General features: G+C 38.4%; 2 protein-coding genes across 5 annotated transcripts in view; one reads left to right on the plus strand and one right to left on the minus strand.

Moving 5' to 3' along the window:
• The window catches only part of LOC106876880 (anamorsin), a 52,098-nt gene extending 50,327 nt beyond the window's left edge, over positions 1–1,771 (minus strand). The window contains exon 1 of one of the 2 annotated variants that reach the window (XM_014925621.3): positions 1,647–1,771. The gene's annotated coding sequence lies outside the window, so the exon portion shown is untranslated. Of the gene's footprint in view, positions 1–1,600 lie in introns of both variants that reach the window. The other variant, XM_014925619.3, reaches the window with a different exon arrangement.
• A 6,881-nt stretch (positions 1,772–8,652) lies between these two features.
• The window catches only part of LOC106876881 (targeting protein for Xklp2), a 30,400-nt gene continuing 26,789 nt past the window's right edge, over positions 8,653–12,263 (plus strand). For 2 of the 3 annotated variants that reach the window (XM_089353739.1, XM_014925622.3), the window contains exons 1-3: positions 8,653–8,955; positions 11,080–11,235; positions 11,780–11,909. In XM_089353739.1, the coding sequence (XP_089209865.1) occupies positions 8,868–8,955; positions 11,080–11,235; positions 11,780–11,909 (374 nt within the window). In that variant the 5' untranslated portion in view covers positions 8,653–8,867. Of the gene's footprint in view, positions 8,956–9,686; positions 9,820–11,079; positions 11,236–11,779; positions 11,910–12,263 lie in introns of those variants that run through there. The other variant, XM_014925623.3, reaches the window with a different exon arrangement.

The following is a 12,263-nucleotide window of genomic DNA, read 5'->3' on the forward strand; positions in this document are numbered from 1 at the left end:
TTATATTTTAGTTTTGGGGAGGGGGTGATTTAATCACTGAGATTTTAAATGAAAATATTACTTTGCATTTTTATTTCCTGAATTTTCGACCAAATGGCCGACAGCTATGATTACATAACACAATTATATAATAACAGATGTATCAGTGTCAAGGAGTGGAAAAGATTATAGTTGAAAAAGGTGAATAAATAAGAGCTAAAAAAAAAACAGTGGTGGCCTGAGTCAGCAAAAATTATACAGTGAATTTGATGTGTATATGGCAAAAGGGAGGAGACGAATCTAATGTTTGAACTTTAAAAAAAAAAAGTTTCTCTTTCTCTTTCAGATGAAAGGACCACCCTCCGAAACGTCAGATTCTTTTTCTTCCCCAGTATATGAACTTATAAACCAAACTGAATTAAGAGTTGCCACACAGTAACCATTTCGATAGGGCATAACTACAGGGTTTTAGGGGGGTAAAACCCTGTAGTTATGCCTTCGAGATTTCCGAAAATTGTCCCCCACCCCCATTCCAAAACACTTTCACCGGAAATGTTTGTATATTCGGATTCTACATAGTAAATACTATATGCATAGAAAATTTCATTAAAAAATATTCATTTTTCTGAAAGTTATGACCTCCCAACGTCTGGGGGGTAAAACCCTGTAGTTATGCCTTCGATAGTCCTTAAGTTTTTGATACAAAAACCACTGAAAAAAACCTCGAACGTTTTAAAGCTACTAAACCAAAACTAACGATACTTATATTTATTTTAACAACACCACAGAAAAAAAAAATAGGTGGCTGTGAACTCTGGTGACCTTCTCAGTATTTTGACAACTTTACAATAATGCTATTCCCACTCGATAAGGGGGTTTTGAGAGAAGCTGAAAATTGAAGCTGTTTATAAATATGTACGTAATTAAGACAAACTGGAGGGTTCTTACACTACGACTGCTAATTCAAAATATTCTTACGCAGTGGATTAGTCAATGAAGTAAAGACGGCGTCCAAAACCTTTATTAGGGCCTTATTATCAGGTTGAAGGAAAGAATGGGAAATTATCTCCAGGTAAGAGAAATGCACCACAAATTCTTGCGAAGTGAAACTTGTTAAACGCAACTAAGAACGAAGTGAAGGTGAGATGAATACAACCAAGAACCAAGTGATGGCGCGGTGAATAGTTTACCATCTATAATACGCAATACGAACAGAAACCAATTAAAAAACAAAACACACACATGTAAGAATTTCATATCTTGTTACCTATACAAGAACAATCTGGGAGTTAATATTCACTAATTACTTGTCATTATATATATATATATATATATAGATAGATAGATAGCTAGATAGATAGATAGATAGATATACACACACACACGATCTGTGTGTGTGTGCATAAACCGTTATCTTATTCTTACAATTTGTGTTCGTAGTGTATAATACAAAAAAAAAACACCCGCATTTTTGCACATTTTAGTTAACTTGTGTATCAAAATATCTGGACGTATAAATACAATGCCATCTAAACAATCATATATATATATATATATATATATCGTTAGATCAAAAGAGTCTATATCGTTAGATCAATAAAACACTACTTCTATCACTTACCTGATTAACAGTAAAGGTGTGTGTGGAAGATAAATATAGAAGTTACCTCTGACATGTGCTGGTATTAAAAGTCAGCTAGTAAGAAGAACGGAAGTTACGACTGCTCAGAAGTAAATATTTATTTTTGCAATATTTTGTTGTTCAAAGGGCAAACTCTTCCCAAAATCCTCGTGGAATATTATAACACAACGAAACGAAAAGGTAAAAAAAAAAAAAAAACACTGATGTTCCGAAGATTTTATAGGGGTGATGTGAAACGTTTGTTAAACATGGATTTAACATTTCTTTTAAAAATTCTATCCCCATTTGCATACTATAAAATGTGGAAAAATCTCGAAAAAAAAAAGTGGGGGGGGGGGAATTTCAATTTATGTGCGACATCTATTCACCTATTCCACATTTTGGAACACTTGTAACCCGCATTTTTAGAGACATGTAGGACCAAATAACAACGGCAACCCGTGGAGGGAGAGAAATTTTATTCTCTGAAAACATTGCGTATTAAAGATATTAGTTATGGTGAGCGAAGATAAAGAATACGCACACCGGGTGTTTAGGGGTACTTTTTCAGAGTAACACGCACGATTTTCACTAAGAAAAAAAAAAAAAAACTCGGATTTTTTGCATGGAATCAAGTACTCTGACCTCCTAATATGCTACAAAACCCTTTTTGGGGTCCGAAAAACGGAGTGCGGTGAGGTAGAAGCCTCGGAAATTTTACCCACTCCTACCCCCATTGATCTTTTCACCAGCACGATTTTCACTAAGGAAAAAAAAAATTTCCAATGAATCCGGGATGGATTTCCCTAACCCTAATCCTGAAAAGATCAATAGGGTGGGTGGGGTTTGTGAAATTTCCGAGGCTTCCACCTCACTCCACTCCGTTTTTTGGACCCCAAAAAGGGTTTTGTAGCATATTAGGATGTCACAGGAATTCATTCAACGAACTAAAAAAATTCCAATGGATCCGGGACCCTTCGCCCCATCCTTTTCCGAACCAAAATAAGGGATTTGCAGCATATTAGGAGGTCAGGCTACTTGATTCCACACAAAAAATCCAAGTTTTTTTTGTTTTTTTTCTTGGTGAAAATCGTGCGGATGTTACTCTGAAAAATTACCATTTAGGGTTAGGGTTTTTGTTACGCCGAAAACGGACAGTATGCGTATTCCTTACATCCGCCAAAATGGTGTGCGACAACAACAAATGATAATAATGGATTTTTTCTTATTTTTAGAAATCTTGTTATTATGAATAGGAAGATGAGAACACACACCTACACGCACTACCTCTCTCTCACGCGCACACATACAAAAAAAGATGTATGCATATGTATTTATATATGTAAGTGTATATGAAAGATAATGGGTGTTAGTGTGTGTTTGTGTGCGCATACATGCACACACGTACATCCACTATCTTTCATATACACATACATCTTTCACTTTCTCCTCCCGCTTCAGAGCATCATGAAAACAAAAGTTATTAAAAAAATACGGGAATTAATAAACAATCAACTGATCGAATTTGACACCTATGCTGCTAAAAACAAAAGAATGTCCAAAAAGGTATGTAATCAGTAAAGATAACAAAAACAAAAAGCCAAACAAGGAAAATTCCCCAAAAAAGAGCAGACTTCTGAGGGCTGTTCGTGGAAAGCCCCAAACCCACAGTCGATCTGACAACAATGGCAAGTGAATGCTCCTTGTGCTTCAACATACAGGCGTATGCTCAGTGTAGACCCATTCACTCGGGCCATGCTCACCACTCTCACCCACCTTTCAGCAAGTTTACCGGGAAGCAGCATTCCTCTCTCCACCCCCAATTACCTTCTCAAGTTGCACCCGAAAAAGTTTCCAAAGAGATAAGTGTCTGTCGTCAGCGCTTTGAATCTAATCCACCAAACAACCACCAGACAAATAAATACCACCTATACTTCCTTGCCAAAGGAATGTGATTGGACGATCTTCCAACATCCCCCCAACATCGCTTGACAACTGATGCTGGTGTGTTTACGTCCCCGTAATTTAGCGGTTCGGCAAAAAGAGAATAATAGAATAAGTATCAGGCTTAGAAAGAATAAATTCTGGGGTCAATTTGCTCGACTACAAGGTGGTGCTCCAGCATGACTGCAGTCAAATGACTGAAACAAATAAAAGAATATATATATATACATACCTATATATATATATCTGTAGTGAATGTATGTATACATATACATATATATGCATATATATTCATATATACATATATATGTACATATATATAAGCAATAATAAATCTCTGGGCGAGGTATGCACAGTAGCTTCACGACATCATGAAACATATTTGCCACTTAAATGTGGCTAACTCTTAAGGGTGGATGCTACTGTAGCTTGTAGCCCCATGGCTATTGACACACTTTCTGTGCCCTATCAGTATTTACAAAGGGAAGCCATACTTCCCATCTTCGCCTACCCCCACCCCAGCCGAACCCCACCGTCACTATAAATGTGCTTCATCCAACTCCCATCTCTACCTTCATTGCTAACCTTCCCCCACTTCCCCGTTACAGCTAGCCTGCCTGCATCGCTTCCTGCACCTCATCCGAGTCCCACCACGAGAGTTAATGGTCTGAATTCTAATTCTAATGCGAACCCCATTGATACCAGTTTATAGGAAAGTGGGTTATACATCATTAGATGTATAACTGACTTTCCTATATAAAATTAAGAATTAACGGAACGCTGAACTCCAGACTATCAACATAACAATTATTTATTTAAGGTGGTTAATATATATACATCTTTAGCACTTGTTTGTTGTTACAGCTTCTGTGTGTGTGAGCATGGTTGTTGGGACGTTGGTATGTAGATGTAAGCGAGCTGTCGAGCGTAAGTTCGAAAGATGGAGAGAGACAGCTAAACACGTCCTTGCTCAATCGCTGGCCAGCAAGAAAGAGGCAGAATGAAGCGGGAAAGCTTGGTTGTTGAATTGCACGCATGCGTGAGACTACGCATGCGCACAGCATTACTACAGGGCTCCCCTTGCCAGTGTGGACCGCACGATAATATTTTTTTGTTGGAACGCCTGAGGCAGGATGGCCACTGAAAACCACCCACAAGATGTAGCGCAAACACACACAAAGAATAATGAAAGAAATGAAATGTACACTCGTGTGATACATGCATGCAATGTACAAATTGAAGGAATGAAAGAAAAACATGCAATATGGGCAGTAAATGCCACCTAGTAAAAAACAAATGAGACAATGAGAAAACAAATCGTGATGACTACTGTCCAGGAACAGGAATCACGGAATGTGAAAGTCTGAGTGTTTGTTTTTACTGAAAGAAAAGAAAATGTATGAGTGCACAAGTGTGTGTGTGAGAAAAAACACAGAACATAGTAAAAGTGTCTGTAACAGACTGTGAAAAGTTTTAAAACACTGAGATGGAGAAAACCAGTTCGTATAAGAGTTACACAAGTTGATTTAGAATGCCTGTACTCAGGAAGTCGTGGTCAGTTGGCAGAGCTATAGTTGAGCGTCGGATGCTAGTTGTGACCGGTTACCTGGTACGGAATATTCTATAAAAGTTTGTTTATATGGTGTGTCCCTGGTGGTGGGGTTGTTGGCGCACGACATTGTGGTAGACAGTACATTGATGGTGAAGACGTCGGCGCAGGAACTGTAATATAGCTGTGTTCTGTATGTGTGGTGGTAATGATGTCCTGTTGAAACTTGGTGACGTCGGGGGAATGCTTGTAGTTGGTAGTAGTAGTTGTTGTCGTCGCGGTGGTAATCTTGGTTGAACGAAGCTGGTGGCGAAAAGGCTGCTCGGTGATGAGGGTGTTTGAAGAGGTGCGCTTTTACAGACGGTCGACAGACAAATCTCTATACGTCCATTAGCGAAAACCTCCAGACTATCAACATAACAATTATTTATTTAAGGTGGTTAATATATATACATCTTTAGCTCTTGTTTGTTGTTACAGCTTCTGTGTGTGTGAGCATGGTTGTTGGGACGTTGGTATGTAGATGTAAGCGAGCTGTCGAGCGTAAGTTCGAAAGATGGAGAGAGATAGCTAAACACGTCCTTGCTCAATCGCTGGCCAGCAAGAAAGAGGCAGAATGAAGCGGGAAAGCTTGGTTGTTGAATTGCACGCACGCGTGAGACTACGCATGCGCACAGCGTTACTTCAAGTTCAAGCTGTGTTTTCTGCATCCGTACAAGTCGCTATTTGAAGACCATCAAATGTCACTTGTGTAGTTTAAGTTACCACAGGAGCTGCGTCGGCATTACTAAGGTTCAAACCGAAAGTTTTAGTGACTGGACATGCAACCGATGTCACTTCAGCCCTGATATCCTTTGTAGGACAGAACCTAGCTCTGAAGTCCAGATCCCTGTTGAAGATTTTGCCGCCGCCCTCCAGGATTTGTCCAAGCTGAAGCTCGTCAATCGGATCTCTAAGGGAGCTCGGATCTCTTTCGCCCATATTCTCTCGAAACTGCTGAAGAACGTCTGCCTATCCAACAAAACCTCGGATTGGCAGAAACTCAATTCTTCCTTGAAACGGCAGTTCGAATCTACCCCAACCACTGTCCATCTCAGGTTGGTCATCAGCTCAACCCCGAACAATGGTCGACCACCTAACTTAATGAAGGCTGTTAATGCCAAATTCAGTGAATTTGATATTAAAGGGACTGTTTGCCTTCTTTCCTCTCTGTCCTCCTTCGTCCCGTGTACCGCAGACTCCCTCAAACAACTGAAGGAGAAACATCCTCCGGTCCCTCCAGATGATAACCTACACTGGCCCGATCCACCAAGTTTTCTACAACCCATCACCCCTAACAATGTCAGGAGAGCAATTGCCTCTTTTCCAGCAGGTTCTGTCGCTGGGATCAATGGTATCTCCCTGTCAGCTAGTGATGCTAGGCTCCAATCTTGGAGAACCTAATACAGTTCATAAACTTGTTCTCGTCCGAGAGTGTCCTTGTCTACATTCCTCCCCTGTTCTTTGGGGCCAAACTATTTGGTTTCACCAACGGTGACCTTCGCCCCATAGCAGTTGGTTGTGCTCTGCGACAGCTCATAGCAAAAGTGTGCCTGTCCTCAGTTTCTAGCAGCATGACTGAGGAATTTCCCCTAGTCAGCTAGGAGTGGGTGCTAAGCTAGGTTGTGAGGCTGCTACTCATGCCATCAGGGCTTTCACAAACTTGCCCTCTGAGTCCCCATGCTTTTAACCCCATCAGTCGAGACGTCATTCTTTGCCACAACTTTATCACTTTGCTTAGCAAGCCTATCGGGAGTCCTCCTACCTCTCGTTTGGTGACCACCACATCCCATCTTCCTCTGGAGTCTAACAGAGTGATACACTTGGTCCTACTCTATTTGCATTGGGTATTGAGGATGTTACCAAGATGGGAGCCGACCTAGACCTAAATGTCTGGTACCTCGATGATGCTTGTTTGAAAAGCCTTCCTGACAAGGCGCTTGCAACTGTGAGGACGATGATCGAGGAGCTTTGTCGTAGAGGTCTTAGCGTTAACAGCTTCAAATGCGAGCTCTGGCTCTTTAACCACCCAGCTTCGCATGAGCAGGCTACTAAACTATCTGTTGACTCCCCCCCCCCAACGCGATTCCTCCTTCATCAGTGTGGCGCTCCCTTGGAGCCCCAATTACTGATCTAGCTTTCGAGTCCATCTTTGGATAAAAAATGGCTAACCTCGAACAACTTTTAAAAACCTTGAAGTAATTGAGCTCCACCAAGGTTTTTTTTTTATACTTAGGAATTACTTGTCAGTTCCTAAACTACTGGATTTTCTGAGGGCTAGTCCATTTCATAGATTCCTGTTACCCCTCCAATACTTCAGGAAACTCGAATGCTTGGTCAATGTCAAACTCTTCCCAGACTCCCGCGACCAAGCTGTTTTGCCCAAACGGTTTGTGGGTCTAGGTCTGCGCAAGTGGTCGTTTTTATCTCTTCCTTGTTTTGTTTTTTTCCTCCACCCACGCTTGCTCTCCTTTGGTAGGCAACATCCTCTCTTCTCCAACGTGGACTAATTCCAACAGGGAGATGGATGAAGCTCTATCACAGTAGAGAGAGCTGGGTTTGTCAGTTCCTGTTACAGTGAGGGATAGACGGAAACAGAGAGTATGGGACAATCTGCGTTCAGGTGCCACTTTCAACTCTCTCTTTTATCAATCTAATCAATTTTACAATGTGTCGCCTATTTTCAGCTAGTGTAAAATTCTCAGGAGATTGGATTGATGCCCTGCCTATGGCCAACATTGGAGGTGTACTCAATCTAGATGAACTCCGCATCTCCATCGCACTCAGAGTGAGAGCTGACGTTTGTAGGGGATGAGGTGCCACTGTGGTAGGTCCCTCGGCCCCTCAGGTCTTCACGGTCTGTCTTCCCCCCTAAATGCTAGTCGCTTCGCTCGTCACACCGAGCTAAACCTAATCATTAAGCAGACCCTGGCTCGGATTAATATCCCCTCAGTTCTGGATTATATCGACAGAAGTACTTTACTTAATCCACTTCGAAAGGAAATATAAAACGTCAAGTCGGATTGAGTAGGATTTGACAAGGCAGTTTGTCCGGCATTCACTGTCCTTAATATTTATGAATAATAAATAAGGTGGCGAGTTGGCAGAATCGTTGGCACGCTGGCATTTCGTTCGTCTTTACGTTCTGAGTTCAAATTCCGCCGAGGTCGACTTTGCCTTTCATCCTTCGCGGTCGATAAAATAAGTACCAGTTGAGCACTGAGGTCGATACAATTGACTTACTCTATCCCCGAAATTGCTGGTCTTGTGTGTTAAAATTTGAAACCAAAATTTATGAATAATAATAATCAACCTAATTTCTTGTCGGGTAGATATTCTGGATCTATTTACCCCGGCAGAACTTGAACCCGGAACGTAAACTAGGTGAAATTAATTTGTTCATCGCTTCTGCCAGTCAACTACTCTTTATTAAATTCAAACAGCTATTTCGGTGGCAATTTTAGCCAATGAAAATCGAGTATTTCTCTGTTGCCGAGTAGCTGTTCACTGATTGGTCAATGATATTGCAGGGAAAATTAAAATTTTCAGTTACAGATGCTTGTTTGTGATTATTAGGAAACTTGAATAGAGGAGATAATTTTGAAGAATAAATCTATTTTTATTCCTCTCTGCATCATTTTAAACTCACTCTATAAAATTAGAACCATATCTTCAATTCTAGTGTCTTTTCACATTACTTCATTTAGAAATTATTTTTTTTTTTAGTATTTAGAAATGGAACCTAAATGGGAATTTGAATGTCCCCAGTTTGTTGATTTTACTCAAAATGTATCTGAAGATGAAGACAGCGATTCTTGGTTTGGTAAGTAAAACAATTATTTTACGACATTGATTAATATGTATACTGCTTACTGTATTTTGCACACACTTATACGTATATATAACATTTATCAACAATATATAAGCCTGACCTGTTATTTTCATCATTTCAAATTTGTTATATGCAGATTTTCCTTATTTCATTGCTTCTAACTATATTTAACGGCGCATTTACGCATTAACAATGTCGCATTTTTGTAATGATAATTTTGTCACGTTAAATGTTTCTTTGATATTTATTTTTCTTTTTACTTATTTGAAACTCCTAAGACTCTGCAAGGATGAATTTCAAAAAAACTGACAATCTTTTTTTTTTACATCGTGTGTTAGTATGTATAAAATCAATATATTTTAGAAATTTATTATTACCAGTTTATCATATAACTACTCGACTAATCACATGAAATGGTATTTTTCATAAAATATTATTTAAAGTAGCTACTTTATATAATTGTGTGTGTCTATACTGCACAAATATTTGAATAGACTTATAATGGGACTCCGATATAAAATTGTTCTACTAAATAAAGCTCCTCTACGCCATCTACAGAACAAATTTGTGTTTAAAATATTCACAAAATGGAAATATTCGAATTTCTCTCCGAATATTATTATAACTTGTCTTGAAAATAATGAGATCGGTGACTAGTGTTAGCCTACCGCGAACCTTGCACCATTATTACAGTTGATGGTTTGACGGTTACTGGGTCTGAACGAGATTTCACTTCAAACAACGCCGTTCATATTTAGTAGAAATATTTCAACAAAAACTTATTGTAGTCGTCTTGTGGAATGTTTGGAATTTTATATCTCCATTTAGCTATGCTTTTCTAAAGTATTCACATAAGTTAATATCCTTTTTTTTTAAAATGTGGTTACGCTCTTTCAACATTTGAATTTTTATTTAAATGATTATACTTCATTTTATACTTAATTCTGTTTGTTGAATACGAAATAAAGTTGCATGTTACAGTTGTTCTGATAATAGTATTTTGAAATTTTCTACGCTATCTAGTGTATTGAAAAATACAGAGAAAGAATAAAAAGTATTCGTCATGGGTACCTAAGATAAAATCGTCTTAAGGAATGCAATAAATATACCCCTGTTTAACTTTTTAATTGCGATTGTAAACATTTTTTGTAGTGTAATTACTAATTGGACCTAGTGTCGGATCATGCATCTGGCTGTAACTTTACCGGATCTTTATCTTTTTTTTCCTTCGAAAATTTATTGAGATTTTTTGATTTTAAAAATTAGATTACGATACATTACGAAAATTATATTAAAGTCGGGACGTTTCGTCTTTTTAAAGTCATGTACCGTCATCTTAAAACGACGGAAGGGTATGAATTGAGAAAGTTTGGATACTATCTCTAGTCCTGTCGGGCGACCACGTATAGGCACCCTTCTTGCCCCCCCCCCCCCACACACACACACACTTAGCTGATTCTATTGAAATGGGTATTTTTAGAGATGCATATCGGAACGCTTAATCTACTTACAAAATTGACTAAAATCGACGAAACCTTTATTTAATACAATATCTGCAAATAATTGACTTTTATACGTTCCCCTTGACAGTTCTGAATTTTTGTTGCATTGGGTGTTCGTGGAGAAGAGGGAGAGTTCAACATTATGAGCTGTTTTAAGTTATGTCTGTGTAATATATAAAATGGATCAGTTGAGATATGAATTCTTGTGTGTGGTGGGGTAATGCATTTGTTAGAAACAGCCTATCTTCTTGAAGTGTCATATTCCTGACTTTCATTCAGTAATTAACCTGAATAATTAGTTAAATTGAATAGAAAATGTGTGTAGTCCGTAACTTTTAAAAGACGGAAGGTTCCTGACTGGAACAACTTTGCTAACAGCTCTCCTTAATCACTACTGACTTCGAACTGAACGAAAAATGCTGACTATTGATTTGAGCTTGTTCTATGAGCTGGCAGATCTAAATACCTCTCTCAGAAACACAACTGGGTAATTGCTTAAATTATTAGAGGAATATATGAAGAGGAATTTCTTATTTAAGATTGTAAATTCTATGTTGGGTTTTGATAGTGGTTGAAAGTGAAATGTTAATATTTGTTTCTCTTAATGTTGCAGACGTTGATCATGAGGCCGACATAAATGACATCCCACTTTTCATGCCTGAAGGACAGAATGCTATCATAGCCCAAGCAATGCCAGTTGTTGTTGCCAAGCCAACCAAAAAGGAGCCTCCTGAAAATGTTACCAATGCTGATGGTAAAGCAAATACAGGTGAGTATCCTAAAACTTGCACATTTTCTTATGGCTTGCATTGTATTGTAACACTTTAGCAAGGTGTATTAACTACTTGCTTCATTCCCCATCCCACTTTTTTTTTTACAAAAACTGGTTCCACCTACAACTATGTCATGGTTGAGTGGTTAGTAACAAAAAAAAAATGGCATATAACTATAAGATCAATTACTTCAGTATAATACCATTTGTCCAAAGTAAGCAAGGTTAAAACAAAAAGAACATTAAACTAGCAGAATAGTAAATCAACTTAGAAAACTAGTATTTGCAAATGACAATTAAGCTCTTATTCTGCTGTCAACTCCAAATAATGTGGAAGAATCAAAACTAATTCTGTTCAAAAGAGCAAAAGTGATATATCTCAAAATAGGAAAATTACAGAGTGGGGTTCTTTAGCAGTATCAGGACAAACTCTGGATATTTTTCCCCTATTAGAACTGATAACCAACTCCTGGATATATCTAAGAATATATTGAAAGGTACCCAAATTATTTTTATAATCTTTCATTTCCTTGTATTATAGGTGTGTCTAATAAAGACAAGCAGTCTCCTTTGAAGAACCGCTCAAATATATGTGCTTCTGTGGAAGAATTTCATCGCAAATTCAAGAACAAACCTGTTGCCTGTGTTGTTGGTAAAGAGAATCAAGCAAAGTAAGTGTTTAGCTGTTCTGTGTTGGGTAGGGTTGCTAATAACTACTGTTGATATTAACTGTTTCTTTGCAAAGCCAAGGACTCAGATGTTTGAGGAGAGCCCATCATGGTTATTTATAAGAGAAAAATATAGATTGGAAATAGTATAGAGCTTTGGAAAAATACTGTCTAGAGAGTATTTGTGTAACTGTTCAAATTACTAGTTATATCAACCAAGTTTCCCTCAAAGTGAATATTTTAATGTCCATATTTCCATACTGACATGGGTTTAGAGAACTTGAGGCAGATGTTCTTATCAAGTATCACCTGTTTCCAAGTAAGGTAATATTTCCCTTAGTCTTTTCAGTACTGATC

This window comes from Octopus bimaculoides, chromosome 6 (assembly GCF_046866305.1).
Source record: "Octopus bimaculoides isolate indiv1 chromosome 6, ASM4686630v1, whole genome shotgun sequence".
Classification (NCBI taxonomy): Eukaryota; Metazoa; Mollusca; class Cephalopoda; order Octopoda; family Octopodidae; genus Octopus; species Octopus bimaculoides.